The sequence below is a fragment of the Anolis carolinensis genome, chromosome 2 (assembly GCF_035594765.1).
Source record: "Anolis carolinensis isolate JA03-04 chromosome 2, rAnoCar3.1.pri, whole genome shotgun sequence".
Taxonomy (NCBI): Eukaryota; Metazoa; Chordata; class Lepidosauria; order Squamata; family Dactyloidae; genus Anolis; species Anolis carolinensis.
In genome coordinates this window covers 129,643,979-129,662,733 of record NC_085842.1, presented here as the reverse complement: position 1 = coordinate 129,662,733, position 18,755 = coordinate 129,643,979, and the positions used below count along the sequence as shown (strand labels likewise).

Genomic DNA, 18,755 nt, shown 5'->3' with positions numbered 1-18,755 from the left:
GATCCTTGTGGAAATATTTTGGACTGTACAGCTGTGCACACTTTTTTGTGCACATTTGGAAGTGTTTTAGAAGTAGATTCTACAGATCATGATAAAAGTGAATAATATTGTGCAAAAGAGTGTTTGCACCTGAGTGCAGACTTAATATTCAGGAAGGGGAAGTGCCCATCACCAGAAAACACGGCATCTGTGTGGGTATAGACTTGAACAAGCTCTTCTTTTGCCTGTGTTTTACAGACTGTATCTGTCTTGCGCCATCTGTAGCCCAAGCTTTTTTCATTGGGGTGTTATCTGACTAGCTCTCTCTTCTGAAATTCTTCTCCTTCCTTTGCATTGGAGAATCACCCTGCGTTGTGGGGGTTCCCTACCTGATGAGAACCTTATTTGCCCTACCTTCAGGCCTGAGGGTGAAAGGGATTCAGAGAATCTCTGAGCTATTTTAAGCCTTATTGCGTGGCCCTCACTACAGTTGATCTGGCAAGCCTGTCTCCCTCCCTCCTTCTGTATTAATCAAATCTGCCCGCTGTTCACCCTCTGACCAGCTGTTTAAGTGACCAGGCTGACTGTGTTTGTTGCTGAAGACACAGAGACTATGGACTGGGTGATGCTGGACGTTTCCTGGACATCGTGGGAGTTGGGGGATCCTGGTATGCACATGGATGGCTGCCCTGGAGAGCTACGTACCAGTTGCTGAACTGTCATGAGTGTTTTGGTCCAAGGAAGTGGGTTTGATGAAAATTCTCTCCCAGTTAGAAGTCGCAAACAATTTGTTTGAGCCAAGTGCTTGTCTCAGTCAGTTGGACAGGAATGTAAAGAGCTCTGCTGAGTCTGGGCTGTGTCTGCTCTCCTGTTGCTGCTTTCAGCCTTCTCTTCCTGCAGCAGGACAGAAAGAGGGTTGTGTCTGCCCCAATCTTCTCACAAATGGCAACGACTGGGGCAAGTGCTCTCCTAGACCCTGACGGAGTGGCCTCACTCTGTTCGATGTGAAAGCAGAGCTGGGGCAGGCAAAGGAACTGGTGATTAAAATAAAGGGAAACATGAACCATGGAGCTGAGGTGAACTCTCGAAACTCCAGCAAGAACAAAGGGTGTAAGATGTCGGCGCTACAGAAACTGGAGAATCTGGCTGGCCGGATCTTTTACTGGGGCCCACGGAGTGATGCAGGGGCGCCTGACTGTGGAGACACAGCCTCTGAATCAGAGCACACAGCTGCTTGGAATGAGCACAGTGAGTTGACAATTAGGCATGGCTTTGTGGGGTCTAGGGATGGGTGTGAAGTTCCCTGAGTCTCTCCTCCCAAAATTAATCTACAGAATAAAAGCAATTGCTACTGTTTTCCTTATGCATGTCTTGGTAGCTGAATGTGGATCAGGTCAGTAAAGTAAGATGCTGTTTGTTCCCAAAGAAAACATCAGACATGATATGCTATTCTGCTAGACATTTTGGCTGTGGCTACTGTCCATTCAGTTATTTATGCTAGGCTATGTTTTGAAGTGCAAGTTACTAACTTTTAGGAACACCAAAGCTGGTGGGAAACTGCTTTTTTTGGTTTTGTTTGCAACTGGCAGAATCCCCCAGCAATAGAAAATTCTAATTTTTCAATGACAGAAGGGTTCTCTGGTGCATGGCTATGATTTTGACCTTAGAACCCAGTGTTTCTCAAACATGCCTATTGAGCCAACTCTGCCTCACTGCTAACCAACAAATGATTTAAATCCTGACTTTAGTGGCTCTTCATTGCACACTCTGTGTTTTCATTTGTCTATTGCAAATATGATAGTCTGGATGGAAAAGGGATTACTTACTGAAATGACATGAGAGACTAGCCTAAACTGTAAGAAATTTACTGGTAATTCAGCAGCCATTTTGATGTGAGTAAAGCCATGGGGTAGAGTGGGGCAGGGGTGGTAGAGAGAAGTTGAGTAATGGCAGGAGTGTCATCTATCCCAGTAGCCAATTCCTTGCCTCACACATTGTCCTTTCTAGGCAGAAAGTTTTGGGAGGGAGCAAAAAATGACATAGGAAGATGATGTCTGGAGAAAATGCCTCTTCCCTGCACTTCTTTGTTGTTTCCTACCCCTACCCAAAATTTATTATGGTAGAGGTGGGAAAACTTGGCTTTCCAGGTATTTTGGGACTGCAACTTCTATCAGTCCTAGCAAGTTTAGTTTCTGTGTGTTTGGTTGTGATGTGCACTTTGGGCTATAGATACAGAGGAAATATAGAAAAATACAGAACTTGGACTGCATACTGGGATGTCAGTTTATTTATTCTAGCTGGCAGATAAGGTAGCATTAAAAAAATCCAATGTCTTCCTAGACACTTTTATTTTTGTGACCATTTTGCAGCCTTACCTGTGGATGATTCTTACTTGGTAAGGAAGACCTTTATTTTTCTTCATGTTAAATGCTTAATCAGACTTGGGAATTCCTGTCTCCAGCTGATAGAGCTTTGTGAATGACACACATAGACTGGTCATTATTGCTTTTGCACTTTCTTTCCACTACTGGCTGAGACTATGGTTTTGATCCTTGACTTGGTTTGTAGTTGTATCTTGATTCCCAGAGCACTCTGCTGCAGGTTTTGGGTCAGAAATAGAAAGTAGGCTTTGCATTGTCTGCACTATACGTTACTATCTCACTACAGCAGAAGAGACTAAATGCAGTCTGCTCTTGGATCCTCAAGTATGTTTAAACAAAGCTGTGACAGTAATGTTTTGGCACCACTGTGTGGACTAAAATAGAAGCTTGTACAACATCTGATGCCAGATTCCTCTTTGGCCCTGTTATGCTTTTGGCGTTGGCATCTCTTCTCGGTGCTGTGTCCGGTCTGTTGCACAGGAAGATAAATGCTCAGAATCTGCGACAATCTCCTTCAGAAAGGAAGCTAAGTCTAATGGTGGGAGCTAGGTACGATATTTCCAGCATCTTCTACCTAGCTCTTTATCAGAGGGCTTGATGATAAAACAATTGTGTTTTCAGATGTATCACTGTAAAAACATTTGAATCTTCCAGTTTTCATTAGTAAAGAACTCTTATCAGATTTGAAGGCAACCCATTGCAGATGATTGGTGGCCACTAGACTTACTGTATACAGTAGAGTCTCACTTATCCAAGCTAAACGGGCCAGCAGAAGCTTGGATAAGCGAATATCTTGGATAATAAGGAGGGATTAAGGAAAAGCCTATTAAACATCAAATTAGGTTATGATTTTACAAATTAAGCACCAAAACATCATGTTATACAACAAATTTGACAGAAAAAGTAGTTCAATACACAGTAATGTTATGTTGTAATTACTGTATTTATGAATTTAGCACCGAAATATCATGATATATTGAAAATATTGACTACAAAAATGGCTTGGATAATCCAGAAGCTTGGATAAGCGAGGCTTGGATAAGTGAGACTCTACTGCACTTTCACTGCTGCTAGCAAACAAGGCAATTGAACAATCCAGTTAGGGTTTTTTTGTTTATTGGTTCCTGAAATTAATATCTGTGAACTCTCGTGAAGACAGCATGATAGTTAAGTCAGAATGGTTTTTGAGAACTCTGAAAAGCATTATGGAATATATTTGCTGGATTCTCAGATGATCTTTCTAAAAAAAAAAGATCCTCCAGATTCCACACACACAACCCCCCCCCCCCCCCACCCTAGAACTCTGGTCTTTTTGCCTCAATGCTTTGTACTATCCAAACCCAAGTGGCAATGTAGCTGTAATTTCAATGAGCTTGCATTGGCTTAGCAACCCCATGAGCTTAAGCAACAATAAACAAGTATGCCACTTGTCAGCCACCTGGCGCCTACTCAGTGTGGAAAAAGGAATGGCAGATTTGCATCTATCTGTGGATTTTTACCAGGGCTTAGAGCCAGGCTTCTTGAGGTAGTTATGACAGGGGGTTGAATTGAATGGTCCTTTTGGTCTCTTCCAACTCTATGATTGAGGCAAAGGTTGACACTGACTTATCGAGACTCTTGACCAAAACATAACTGACTTCCTATACTGATCACTCTTGTGACCTAGTGTTTGCTGGATCAAAGTCTCCTAAATCTCACCAAAGCTCCTGTCATGTCAGTTATACAGAGCAGATGGCACAGGGATGATAGTCCAGGAATCTGACTCCTAATTGAAGGCTCATATCTTGTCTCAGTTACCAGGGATTTCTGGGTGAAGTCTTTAGTCCTTCCATCAAAACAACCATCAGTTGCTTAGCAGAAACCTGTACAGAAGGCACACTGCTAATTACAGCTGTTCACGGGAAAGCCCTGTATTATTTATGGGCTACCTGTGCATCAAATGATGCAGACTTTGTTGCAAAATATAAACAGATTAGGGAAATGGAATGGCTCCCCTAGGAGTAAGCACCATTTTAGACAAAGGCACCCTCAAAGATAATTACGGATGGACAAGCACCAGTCCTGATTGAGCCTACAGTGTCCAGTTATTTTGTGAGTTTTTCTGTACTTGTGCAAAGGACTCCAACCTGTTAGTCATAAGAACCCCCTCCCCCAAATTCATTCTAAAAATCCAAAAATGTTTGTATGGTCAATTTCTGCTGGAAGCTGACCGTAAATTGCTCTGGAGGACTTAGAGGTTCCTAGAGGGAACATTTAAATCAAATCTGCAAATAATAATATCCATAAAAGTCAAAACTAGATGTGGAGAGACAAATGTATGCAGCTGTAATACCGTGGGTCCATTTTTTATTTTACTTTTTATTTTTAATTCTTTTTGATACATCACAACAATTAACTATTTTTGCCATACATAACTTATTTCAGTATACATTGTTCCAAAGGTAACTATTTCTTAAATGTCATTTTAAACAGTCCTTAGAAATGTATCACCCTCCACCCCCCCTCCCCCCCCATACCCCCCACCCCCCTGGAACAGCCATTCAAAATTGTCAATACATCAGTTTAATCGTGTGGAACGCCTGGTTCAAGGTGCGGTATCTTTCGTCTCCGTCTATTTTGTCGATTAGCACAGTCCATTTCCTTAACCAGTCTTGATCTTTTAGGCTATTTGTATATATTTTTTCCTTTTGAATGATGAAGTCGTTAATTATATATTCCCCACAGTTGTACCAACACTTATTTGAAGTATTTCCCGTTATGTGTGCTACTTGGAGTGGGGTTCTGTACCATTTGGATATTATTTTCCTTTGGGTTTCTTTAATCCTTATATGTTTAATTTTATGAATATTGTCAATCCAAGTCCCAATTAATTTCTCAGTAAAGTTTTTTTCCTGTTTCCAATTATCTATAATGGTTATTTTTGTATTGTAAGTTAATGTGATTAGTTCATCATACAATAGCCCAGTTATTCCTTTATCTATTTCTATTTTCTTTTTAATTATTCTATCCAGTGGGGTTTCAGCTACTTCTCTTCTTTTCATGGCCTGGGCTTTACTGGACAGACCTAACCATGCTATCCAGTTCCCTTGACCACATTTATCTTTTATTTTATCCCACTTTAATATTTCTCCTTTGGGATTCATGATGTCCCCAGTCCTTTTGATACTGTTTTCCTTCAGTGCCCTAATTAGATTTGTGAATGTCTTGTCCTTATTTTCCAATGTTTCTAGTGGGAAAGGGTCAATTTTATTTATTTGTAATTTATTTTGCCATTTTTTCCAGATTAACAACATTGAAAAACAGGGGCCCGCTTTTAAATTCTTTAAGTCTTTTCTATTAATTCTCTCTCCCAATGATGTTCCCCTTTGCCAATTATTTGCTTCCTTTTCTATTTGCACCCAGTTTTTTGACCCTTCCAATTCAAATTCTAATAGCCTCGCTAACTGGCTTGCCTCGTAGTATATTCCCAACGAAGGAGCTCCCCAAACACCCATTTCTTGTTTACTATAGTATAAAAAGTTGGTAATTCTATTTTTATTTCCTCCCACTACCCATTGTTTGATAGAGTTATCCCACTTCTTCAACAAATTGGTAGGAATATTCACCGGGAGGGTTTGGAACAAGAATAAAAATTTGGGCAAGATCTTCATCTTATAGATTTTTAGCCTTGTAGATATGTCTCGGAATTTCTTTTCCCATGTGATAATTTGTTTGCTTATATTTTTCCATAGGTGATTATAGTTCATTTGTATGATATTGCCCGTGGGTCCATTTTAGATATTACATCTTCTGGAATCTTGGGATTTGTAGTTTGGTAAGAGGCTCCAGGGGTGCTCCCTGACTGAGGATTGTAAAGGCCCATCTTCTAAAATTACGGTACTAATTCCAGGAACTAGAACTGTGGTAAAGTACAATTACTGTGCTATAATTGTGAAGTGTAAAGGGGCCCGTAGTAGGTCAAACAACTGCGTAAAAGAGGGTAAGTAGTAGATACATGTTAGTAAACAAAAGAAAATATCTGGCTTATTTAGGATGACCAATAGGGTGCCAATGTATGTGACATTCTAGACTTGAGCATGCAGGTGGACTACATGAAAATGTAGGGTTTCACCACACATGTTCAGGTGACATTTTTCATATCCTTCAGTGTCTAAGTCTTGATAGTTCTGTGCCACAGGCTTTAAGCCTTAAGATTGTTTGTCTTTTGATAGATTCCAGGACTTTTTAATTCACATTTACTTTTCCAAAGCCTTGTTATATTTCAGTCCTTTAGCACTGTTTTGGTTTATGTCCACTTCTTTTAAGCTTAGCCAGGATAGTACAGTTACAAGTGCTGTACTATTTAGTTTGTTACTTCCATTTATATTCTTTCTGTTTTTCCAGTGACATTCAGAGTGACTAACAGTTCAATAAAAATACAAGTAGAGTATCTCTAATCTGAAATATGAAAACCTCCCCAAACCAAATGTTTTTGATGTCTGTTGCCTGTTTCTGCCTTCAAGTAGTAGTTGTGGCACTTCTGCTCATTTGTTCCTCAGATCCTCAGTCTTCCTCTAGCCTCGCATCTCATAAACAACACAAGTTGTGAATGAATGCAAGGATCTGTGAAATGTTGGGATCAAAATTTGCATTAAGCATTGTTCTTTGAATACCCACAAGTCACAAATTTTATTATGTAAATATAAACACATATATTCCAAAATCCGGGAAGGGGAGGGGAGATTTGAAATGCAACACACATCTAATTGCAAGCATTTCAGATATGGTATTCTCAACCTGTAGTAAGTTCATAAACATACAAATAAGCGAGAGGATATAAACGTTGACCAAAGGCTCTTCTATGCAAAAATGTCTTATTTTGAAAGCCAAAGGAAAATAAAGAGAGTGCAGGAGATGGGAGTGGTGGAGTTGAAAAATCTGGATGTCCCTCACCAGATAAGCTTCAGAATTGAGTAGGACCGAGAAAAAGGCCACTCTAGATGATAAGCATTCAACCCCTGATGGTCTTATATTTGGGGTTTTAAATTACAAAATCCAAGGAGAAAGAATTTTGTTTCAGAAACCGAAAACCAGACAGTATAAAAGGCTTGAATCTTGTTCAATGTTTAAATGGCTGTGGTGCAGTAGCTCCATTAAGTTTTAACTGTGGCCTATGTATTAGGTACTGGTGACACATCGTGCACATGGCCATGAAAAACTTGTGCTATTTTGAGCATTTAGAAGTTTAAAAGCTCTTTCCACCAGATTTGTCTGTTATTCTACTAAAATAAGCAGTTCCCTGAAACAAACTTCCATTGCTTTCCTGGTGCAGTTGGCTGTTTTGCTCTTTGTGAAGCAGCACCACCATGTTTCCTAGTATCCCATTAATTGTCACATTTCTTCTCTTTCACTAAAGCATGCAGCCCCCACTTCTTGAAAGGAAGGCAAGCAGCAGCATTGTGGTTGTTGTGTGTAGTTTAAGGATAGCATATGATGCCACTGAGATGAAGTACATGCCTTATGTTGCAGGGGAATGGAGTTGGGACTTGCATTGAATGTTTATGTAAATAAAATACCCTTTTGGAGCAAGCAAATATTAGAGATAGCATTCTTAATTTTTGCAAGCCCGGCTTTTCCCATCATCACCATAGAACATTGAGCAATAGAAGACAACTTCTGCATTGAACCTCAAGGGGCTCAACAAAAGCTTGGATGGGCAAGTATTAATCAACCGCCAAAGAGGGAGATACTGTTTGATTCCCAGCTTGCCAGCCAATTTTGGTTCTTGGCCTGATTCAGCTTCAGATCCCTATTGAACACAGTAGGGTTAGGGACATGCCTGTTAAACCTATTCCCAGGGGAATTGATTAGGGCCACTCTCACCTCTGGCAAAACTATGCTGCCCTTCATCTTCCGTGCTATTGCTATATCATGATTGAATGGCTTAAAGCCAGTCTGCAACAGCTGAACGTATGAGATTGGTATTAAGTGTAGGCCTCTTAAAGAACATGACTGGCATTAAAGCAAGCTGCAGCTGAGATCAAGGGTTCAGCATTCAAGATAGCTGAGTTCTGAATGCTGAATGGTGTATTAAAATGGTTCTGGCAGCACCTGTGGATTATTAATTGCTGCATAATTTTGTTTTGAGGGCACTGAGTAATTCAGCGACAGTGATGCTAGCCCCTGCTTGCCCTCATCCCTTTTGATTGTTTTGTTCTTCTATTATGCCATAAGGTGCCTCTTCCAGGATGTGAAATGTTTTCCTTCTGTTTATATGTGTGTGTGGCTTAATGGATAGTATTATCAATGCACTTCTTTCTAGCCATTACTTGTAGTTTTGATCTGTGCTTTAGCGTTATGTGAGCACCTTGTACATTGTCTTATATGAATTGTTGTTTTGTACATTGTTTTTAGGCATTGAATTTTTGCCTATTTATTGTAATCCGTCTTGAGTCCCCTCGGGGAGAAAGGCGGGGTAAAAGTGATGTAAATAAATAAATACCTCACCAGATGGTCAACACCGAAATCAGATTGACTACACCCTTTGCAGCCAAAGGTGGCGGACATCCATCCAGTCGGTGAAAACAAGACCTGGAGCTGACTGTAGTTCAGATCACGAACTTCTTATAGCAAAATTTAGAATCAGACTAAAGAGAATGGGGAAAATACACAGACCAATTAGATATGATCTCACAAATATTCCTAGTGAATATGCAGTGGAGGTGAAGAATAGATTTCAGGGACTAGATTTAATAAATAGAGTCCCAGAAGAACTAGGGACAGAAATCCACAACATTGTTCAGGGGGCAGAAACAAAGTATGTCCCAAAGAAAAAGAAAACCAAGAAGGCAAGATGGTTGTCTGCTGAGACACTGGAAGTAGCCCAAGAAAGAAGGAAGGCGAATGGAAACAGCAATAGGGGGAGATAAGCCCAACTAAACACACAATTTCAAGAGGTTAACCAGAAGAGACAAAGAACTATTTTTAAACAAGCAATGCATGGAAGTGGAAGAAGACAATAGAATAGGAAGGACGAGAGACCTCTTCCAGAAAATCAGAAACATTGGAGGCAAATTTCAGGCAAAAATGGGCATGATCAAAAACAAAGATGGCAGGGACCTAACAGAAGCTGAAGAAATCAAGAAACGGTGGCGAGAATATATAGAAGATCTGCATAGGAAGGATAATAATATATAGCTTTGATAGTGTGGTGAGTGAATTAGAACTAGACATCCTGAGGAGTGAGGTTGAATGGGCCTTAAGAATCATTACTAATAACAAGGCAGCAGGAGATGACGGGATCCCAGCTGAGTTGTTTAAAATCTTGGAGGGTGATGCTGTGATGCATGCCATATGCCATCAGATATGGAAAACACATGATTGGCCATCAGATTGGAAAAAATAAATTTATATGACCATACCAAAAAAGGGAAATGCTAAAGAATGCCCAGACTTCCGTACAGTGACACTTATTTCCCATTCCAGTAAGGTAATGCTCAAGATCCTGCAAGGCAGACTCCAGCAATACATGGAGCAAGAGTTGCCAGATGTCTAAGCTGGGTTCAGAAAAGGCAGAGGAACGAGAGACCAAATTGCCAATATCCGCTGGATAATGGAGGAAGCCAGGGAGTTTCAGAAAAACCATCTACTTCTGCTTTATTGACTATTCTAAAGCCTTTGACTGTGTGGATCATAATAAACTATGGCATGTTCTTGGTGGTATGGGGATACCAAGTCACCTTGTCTGTCTCCTGAGAAATCTGTATAAAGAAGAAGTAGCTACAGTAAGAACAGATCACGGATCAACAGACTGGTTCAAGATTGGGAAAGGAGTATGGCAGGGCTGCATACTTTCACCCTACCTATTCAACTTGTAAGCAGAACACATCATGTGACGTGCGAGGCTTGACGATTCCAAGGCCGGAGTTAAAATTGCTGGAAGAAACATTAACAACCTTAGGTATGCTGATGATACCACTCTGATGGCCAAAAGTGAGGAAGAGCTGAGGAGCCTTATCACCAAAGTGAAAGAAGAAAGTGCAAAAGCTGGGTTGCAGTTAAACATCAAGAAAACCAGGATCATGGCAACTACACCTATTGATAACTGGCAAATAGAAGGAGAAAACGTGGAGGCAGTGACAGACTTTATATTTCTAGGCGCAAAGATCACTGCAGACACAGACTGCAGCCAGGAAATCAGAAGACATTTACTTCTTGGGAAGAGAGCAATGGCCAACCTTGATAAAATAGTGAAGAGCAGAGACATCACACTGGCAACGAAGGTCCGCATAGTCAAAGCAATGGTATTCCCCATAGTAACCTATGGTTGCGAGAGCTGGACCATAAGAAAGGCTGAGCGAAGGAAAATAGACGCTTTTGAACTCTGGTGCTGGAGGAAAATCCTGAGTGTGCCTTGGACTGCAAGAAGATCCAACCAGTCCATCATGCAGGAAATAATGCCTGGCTGCTCACTGGAGGGAAGGATATTAGAGGCAAAGATGAAGTATTTTGACCACATCATGAGAAGACAGAAAAGCTTGGAAAAGATCATGATGCTGGGGAAAATGGAAGGAAAGAGGAAGAGAGACCGACCAAGGACGAGATGGATGGACGGTATCCTTGAAGTGACTGGCTTGACCTTGAAGGAACTGGGGGAGGCGATGGCCGACAGGGAGCTCTGGCGTGGACTGGTCCATGAGGTCACGAAGAATCGGAAACGACTATGTGACTGAGCAGCAGAGCACCTCAGTCAGTTGTCGTTTTTTTCTGCACCTACCACTGCCAGAGCTGTTGCTGCTGTTCTGTGCCTTCAAGGCATTTCTGACTAAAGGTGACTCTGAGATGAACCTCTCATGCGGTTTTCTGGGCAGGATTTGTGCTGAGGGAGTGTGATTTGCCAAGGTCACCCAGTGGGTTTCCATGGCTGAGGAGTTTGAACCCTGGTCTCCTGAGTCATAGTCCAGTGTTCAAACCTTTTACTTCTTTTTCCAACTTGGGAGATCTTTGAACAATGAAAAAGTTAGCATTGGGGGGTTACAGGAAGAAAGTGAAAATGGTAAATTCTGCCTGTCCTCCTTTCACCTGTGGGAGGTTCCTGGTGGATCCTTCCCCAAGAAATGCTTTCATCCATGGAACTACACTAGTATAACCCACTGTTCACAGTATCAAGTAGAGAGTGCCTGTAGCACTTACCAAGCCACATTGCATACTGCAGTTTTGACCCCAAAAGAAAATTAAATTTTCCAGATACTGTAAAAACAATAAATGTCAGTGTTGGCAAAACTTTTAAACAGAATCTCAGTCAGAAAGATGAATATATGTGACATGGGTAACTACTGCCCACTTGTTGCATTAAAAAACCAGTTGTCTGGAAAGCTCCTTCCAAGAGATTTGTGTGCTGCTCTTTAAAAACAATAATCACAATAGAGTTTTATACATGCAGCTAGTTTTAGCTCTGGGCTTAGAAATTTTTCAGAAGTAGCTTATGTCTTAAATTCATTATAATGTTTTATAACCCATTCACTTGTGTTAATCCTTCAAATATGAGAAGCTATTCCTTCTTGTACTGCTGGTTACTTTTCATTACCTTCGAACAAACCAACCCTCATTATTGATAAAAATGGCATGAAACTTTGGGAATTCCTTTTCCAATACCTCAAGATACCCAGAAAAAGTAATTTCAAGTGGTAACTAGATATTAGTCATTACAATGTGAAGTAATACCATTCCTGTGTGTTACATTGCTTTCATCCCCAATGGTGTGTAGTGTGGAAGGACCATTAAAATCTGTGCAATCAGTTTTGTAGTCTGATAGCAATACAAGTATACCTTAGCTAACAAAGCAAATGTGTTTCTGGGCATTACTACTCCATTAGAAAATTAGGAATCAGAACCAGAACTAACATGGAACAAATAAGGATAGGTTCCTACACTTCAAAAAAAGGAGAGCAGTTCAACTTGCCTCAGCAAAACTAACAATATACACATAGCAAATTAAGGATTTGGCCAGCTAAGTCTTTCATACGTAAAAAGAAGGATTCTATAATGCATCCAGGGATGATTTTTTTCTCTTTAACAAGCCACCTTTATGTGTTTTTTAAGGGAAAGGACATATACCTACTCCCCCCCCCCCCTTTCTATTTTTCTATTCAAGCACTCAGGAAAGTATCCCAAAGATATCTACTGTTTACTTACCTGTTGCAGGCAAACACCCAAGGCTACAATGGGAACAGCTAAAGGAGAATCTCATTCTTCATCATATTTTGTTGTTGTTGTTGTTATTATTATTATTATTATTATTATTATTATTATTTTATTATGACGCAGCAAACAAGATAGACATGCTGGATTTCGTATCACAAAATCACAAGTTGAACACTTCCCAAGTGTCTAGGACTGTGTGATGTATTTTCGGATGATGCGTGCAGATCCCAGTAGGGTGGCCTTTTGCAGTTGGCAGATTGTGATTTTGTCAATGTCTATTGTTTCCAAATGCCGGCTGAGATCTTTTGGCACGGCACCCAATGCGCCGATCACCACCGGGACCACCTGCACTGTTTTCTGCCAGAGTCTTTAAAGTTCAATCTTGAGGTCCTGATAGCGGCTGAGTTTTTCCTGTTGTTTTTCGTCAATGCGATTGTCACCTGGGATGGCAACATCAATGATCCAAATCTTTTTCTTTTCCACAACTGTGATGTCTGGTGTGTTGTGTTCCAGAACTTTGTCAGTCTGTATTTGGAAGTCCCACAGTATCTTTGCGTGCTCATTTTCCAATACTTTTGCAGGTTTGTGATCCCACCAGTTCTTTACTGCTGGGAGGTGGTACTTGAGGCATAAGTTCCAATGGATCATTTGGGCCACATGGTTGTGCCTCTGTTTGTAGTCTGTTTGTGCGATTTTCTTACAGCAGCTGAGGATATGATCCATGGTTTCGTCGGTTTCCTTGCACAGTCTGCATTTTGGGTCATCAGTTGATTTTTCGATCTTGGCCTTAATTGCATTTGTTCTGATGGCTTGTTCCTGGGCTGCAAGGATCAGGCCTTCTGTCTCCTTCAGGGTCCCATTCGTGAGCCATAGCCAGGTCTTCTCCTTATCAGCTTTTCCTTCAATTTTGTCAAGGAACTTTCCATGCAATGTTTTGTTGTGCCAGCTGTCAGCTCTAGTTTGTAGTGCGGTTTTCTTGTACTGATTTTTTGTCTGCTGTGCTTTGAGAAGTTTCTGATTTTTAATTTCAATCAAAGAAGGTTCTTCACTTTGCTTTACATATTCTGCCAGGGCATGTTCTTCTTCTTTGACTGCTTGTTTGACTTGTAAGAGTCCTCTGCCCCCTGATCTTCTAGGCAGATATAGCTGGTCAACATCACCGCGAGGGTGCAGTGAATGATGAATGGTCATGAGTTGTCTTGTTTTTCTGTCCAAATTGTCCAGTTCTGCCTGTGTCCAATTTATAATGCCAGCAGTATATCTTATGACAGGTATGGCCCAGGTGTTTATGGCCTTGATGGTGTTGCCTCCATTGAGCTTGCTTTTGAGAACTTTTCTGACCCTTTGTGTGTATTCTTTACTGACCACAGTCTTCACATGTTCATGCTTGATGTTGTCCAGCTGTAATATGCCCAGATATTTATAGGTCTCTGGCTGGTGACTCTTTATTGTTTGACCATTAGGCATATTTATGCCCTCACTTTCAATTATTTTTCCTTTCTTCAATGCCACTGTCGAAAATTTGTCCAAACCAAACTCCATGCTGATATCAGTGCTAAAAATTCGGACAGTGTTGGTCAGAGACTGGATTTCAGTTTCCGTTTTCCCATACCGCTTCAGGTCATCCATGTACATCAGATGTGAAATTTTGTGAGATTTCTTAGATGTTTCATAGCCAAGATTTGTTTTTTGTAAGATTGTTGACAGAGGGATCATGGCAATAATGAAAAGCAGAGGGGACAATGAATCTCCCTGGAAAATTCCTCTTCTGATGTTGACAAGTCGATAGCTTTCATTTCCAACAAACAGTTCAGTTTTCCAGTGTTCCATCATGTTTTCAATGAAGGTGCCAACGTTTTTAAAATCCCGATGGCGTCCAGGCACTTGATGATCCAGCTGTGTGGGAGTGAGTCAAAGGCCTTTTTGTAGTCAAGCCACGTCATGTGAAGATTAGCTTTTCGGCTCTTACAGTTCTCCAGAATCATCATCATCATCATCATCTTATTATTATTATTATTATTATTATTATTATTATTATTATTATTATTATTATTGTATTATTTTTACTTCACTTTACCTCCCCAAAGGGGACTTCAGACACAGTGTTGTAACCTAGCACCAACAGTATTTGTTCCTTTTTTCTGTCCTTAGCCATTCTCCAAATACCAGTGCTGTTAAAAAAAACAAAACCTCCCAGTTAGGTAGTAGACAAGGAAAAAAGGTAGGATGGGCAGGCATAAGAAGGCTGTGCAAAAATAAGCTTATTTATCAGAAGTTTTCTTAACTGAAGCATTGTTCAATTTAATGAAGCAAGGAAAAATGACAAAATCTGAATAGTGTATTCTGATAGAATAAGACTTGAGGAACATCGCAAAAGAAATTGGGATGATTCTATAAAACCCTTAAGAATACTTTAAAGAAAATAAGCTGTATCTGCCTGAATGGAATAAAATGCATAATGAAATCAAACTCTTAATATAAGGCTGTTCTAAAAACAAGACTTGAATAGCATTAATGATCTTTGACAACGATGTGGGATTAAATGAATTGTTGGGATTGCATTGATTCAAAGCCAATTTGTATTGTCTCCACTGAAGGCAAGAAGCAAGGAGTGGCCATCATGTGATGGACTCTCCTTGCCAACGTAGTAACATATAGTTCCTGGCAATTCTTCCACTTGGTGCGACATTTCCACATCAGCCAGTTGGAATAGACTGTTCTAACTCAGAAATGCTCTGGTCGATGGAAATACAAAAGTGACAACAGTATTTAATGGAATACGGTATGTAAATACAGCTCCTACTTGTCCTGGAATCGGCTGGTTCAAAAACTTGAGGAAACAAAAAGGGACATGCTATTTTTATATCAATATCTGACTAAGAGGAAGGAAACATTTGGGACTGTGAAAACAGTTGGCCATGTAAAGAGAAAGTAAGTGTGAACTGCTGGAAGTCCATGATTCTAAAAAAAGGAAAAGGGAGAATAGCAATGAATGTTGAAAGCTGAAAACTTCAAAAAGCTAGAGAGTTAGATTCCAGTGGTTGGAACATTATTTTTCTTTTGAAGTAAGTCACCCTGATAGCAATCTAAGTTTGATATATTTTCTTGAAATACTTAAGTCAACAAATAAGATTTCCAAAAAGGGGGAGGAAAGGCTAAAACAATGTCAGGGTTCCTTAATATTATTCACCAAATGACAATGCAAATCAAGGCCATGCTACATGATTACTGAAAAGTTCCATGGATCCTACAACTGGCCTCCAGAGAAAAGAAGTTCAATAATTGAAGGTTCAGCTGCCTGGGGCAACTATGGCTTTGCAGTGACTATTGATATGTTTGTGTTAGATACTCAGCTGAGAATATGGTATGTTAGAACAATATGAACCTCTAGAAGAAACAAGCCTCTGTTTACATATTCAGGTGTATCCATGTTGACCATATAGCAAAATAAAACAAAATCCCAAGCGAGTGATACCTTTATTGATCAACCAAAATGCACAAAACACTTCATGCAAGCTTTTGAAGCTCCACTGGCTTCTTCGTCAGGCCCATGGTGTTAAAAATCATACAATTATGGTTGTAAATCTGTCAGAAGCTTATGCTGTTATTGGAATGCTGCTTCTGTGGTCTTTGTGGGCAGCCTGTTTCTGTCAGCAAGTTTTTGCTATGTCTTGCACCAACTATATCTTAGTCTATCTTTCCATATAAATTTGATCTTTAGCCTAGCATTTAAGTTCAATGCAACCCATGCCAAAGGCAATGCTTTCCCTTTGCCTTACTTTGATGTTGGCAGAAGATGGCACAGCAAATAAAAAAGCAGGTTGAACCTTCATGTGCCACTGATTTCCAACACAGTGACTCTGGGCTTCTAAGTGAAGCTGGTGCAAGTGTAAGTAACCAAGATATAATAACTGATAGTAGTAACTAGTATTATATACCTGGGGCCATCTCGTCTAATTCTCTGCTCATGCAGGAATCTATTGTTCAAGCCCTTTCCAACAGGGGGATGCCTAAGCTCTTTTTAATAGAACCATAGAGCTGGGAGAATGATTCTCTAGCTCTCCCTCTTCCCAGAACCTGCCATCCATTATTTCTTCAGTTATGTTACCTTTCAGAACTTTGCACCTTCAGACAGCATCTCCCTCTCATCTGCTTGCTACAAATAGCACATGGTAGATAGTGTTCATTGCTCCCCGGATCTGGAATTCCCTTCCGGAGGAGATCTGGCAAGCACCCACCCTGGCTTCCTTCAAAAAGCTGCTTAAAACCTGGCTCTTCCGCTGCGCCTTTGGATAACCGAGCCCATAGCTATAGTAGTTGCACAGGCCATCTCTTTGACTTGAAACATTGCACTATATTCCTCTGCCCCAAAGCATCTTAGAATATAACATTGTATTTTAGTTCTATTGGTCCCTCCAGGCCATCCTCTCCTCCATCCCAGTGGTCTTTTTTCTTTTCAGATTCATATGTTATTTGAGTGATTATATTCCTTCTGTTTATGTGATTGTTTTAGTAAATTGTTATGTTTTGTTTTTGTTTTTAATTCTTATAACGTTTTATAGTGTTTTCAGTGTTTTATTGTACAATGTTTTATGCTGATTTTATATTGGAAACCACCCTGAGTCCCTTTCAGGAGAGAGGGCGGTATACAAATAAACTTTTACTTACTTACTACTTATTTACTAAGTCTGATCAAGAGTTATCTGCTGATGTCCCACAAGTAGATGTTTTTAATCCACTTCTGCACTTGAGATTGGAAAGGTTGGATTGATGCTATTGCTTCCTCTGTTGGGATTTACCTTTATTTGGTGACTAGGTGTAGCAGTCATGGTTCCTTGCTTGATAGTTTGCTTCTGACTAGAGGGAACAACCAAAGCCTGGGACCTTTTGATGCTGCATTGTACAAACTATATTTGGATCTCTTATTATTTCTGATAGCTAGTGTGATAACAAAACTCTCTGGTTTATTGATATACATGTTTCAGTATTATCTCAAGAAGGAGTAGTAGGATATGCTAAAGTTAGATGGCTGCTATGTGCCTTCAAGTCATTTCCAACTTACAGTGACCCTATCATGGGGTTTTCTTGGTAAGGTTTGTTCAGAGGAGTTTTGTTTGTCTTTGCCTCCCTCTGAGGCTAAGAGAGTTTGCCTTGCCTGAGGCCACCCAGTGCATTTTATGCAGCTGAGTGGGGATTTGAACTCTTCTTACCAAAGCCCAGTGCTCAAACTATGACACTACATTGGATCTTTTCTGAAGCTAGATAATCTGTTTCCTTCTTTCCTTGTGTTTCTGCATGATCACATGCGGTCCAGTATAGCCTGACTATTGTCTTGCCAGCACCTATTGAGAGTGCTGTGAAGCTGAACACACCCAAGCCTGTTGTAAATTGGCAATTGCCTCTCTCTATCAAGGTGTATCTGTCATGCCTTATTATCTTCTGGCTTTCACCTGCAAGGAAGGTGTAAACAAATAGCTCTTCCTCTCCCTTGCCAGATTCTTTGAGATTGGGAATGGATCCTGTATACATTACCTTAAGTCTGTGTTAACCTGTTTCATTAATGGAATAAAGACATGAGGATATCTGTCCTTGGCAAGCATTCTTTGCTTCTGTTGAGCAATCCACTCTGTTTTTCAAGAGTGACTGCTTTCTTAATCTTCGGGGGCTTCCTCTTGTCTGAGAAACTCCATGTCACCTTTCACATCATATATATCAAAGTGAAAACATAAGAGACAGACAAGTGAGCAATAGCCAAAAGAAGAATGAGGCAGGCATTGATGATAGATATCTTCAGAGAATGAGAAAATTGCAAGGAGGCATGCCTGGGTTCCTAGCCATTTTTTTCTAAAAGAATAAAAATCGCAAGGCCCTGCTTGAGGCTTGCCTTTCATTTATTGTGTTACCTTTCCCCTCAATCTGTTGCTGCTGCAGAGTAGAAGGGAGAGGCACAGGGCACAATGTGAAAACAAACTGTTGTCTAATAATCCAGGTTGGCTCTGACTTGGACAAGCATTCAGGAGAGTGTGGGAGGGTCTGTGGCAGGCTTTTTAATAGGTCTCTGAACTCCAGTGACTAGCAGCCTCTTTTCCCTGTACTCCTTCCCTCCCTCATTGCATTGCCATCATGTGACCCCCTGGCCTCTCCACCCTTCCCCCACTGTGCTGTTGGAAGGCATTGTTTCATAACCAGTTGCCCCACTTAACAGAGCAGTTG

At 40.5% G+C, this 18,755-nt stretch overlaps 1 protein-coding gene across 1 annotated transcript in view; it reads left to right on the top strand.

Moving 5' to 3' along the window:
- The first annotated feature begins 347 nt into the window (after window positions 1-347).
- prkaca (protein kinase cAMP-activated catalytic subunit alpha) overlaps window positions 348-18,755 on the top strand; it is a 57,178-nt gene continuing 38,770 nt past the window's right edge. Inside the window, exon 1 of the mRNA XM_062970516.1 lies at window positions 348-1,227. Coding sequence (XP_062826586.1) covers window positions 1,038-1,227 — 190 coding nt within the window. The 5' untranslated portion in view covers window positions 348-1,037. The remainder of the gene's footprint in view (window positions 1,228-18,755) is intronic.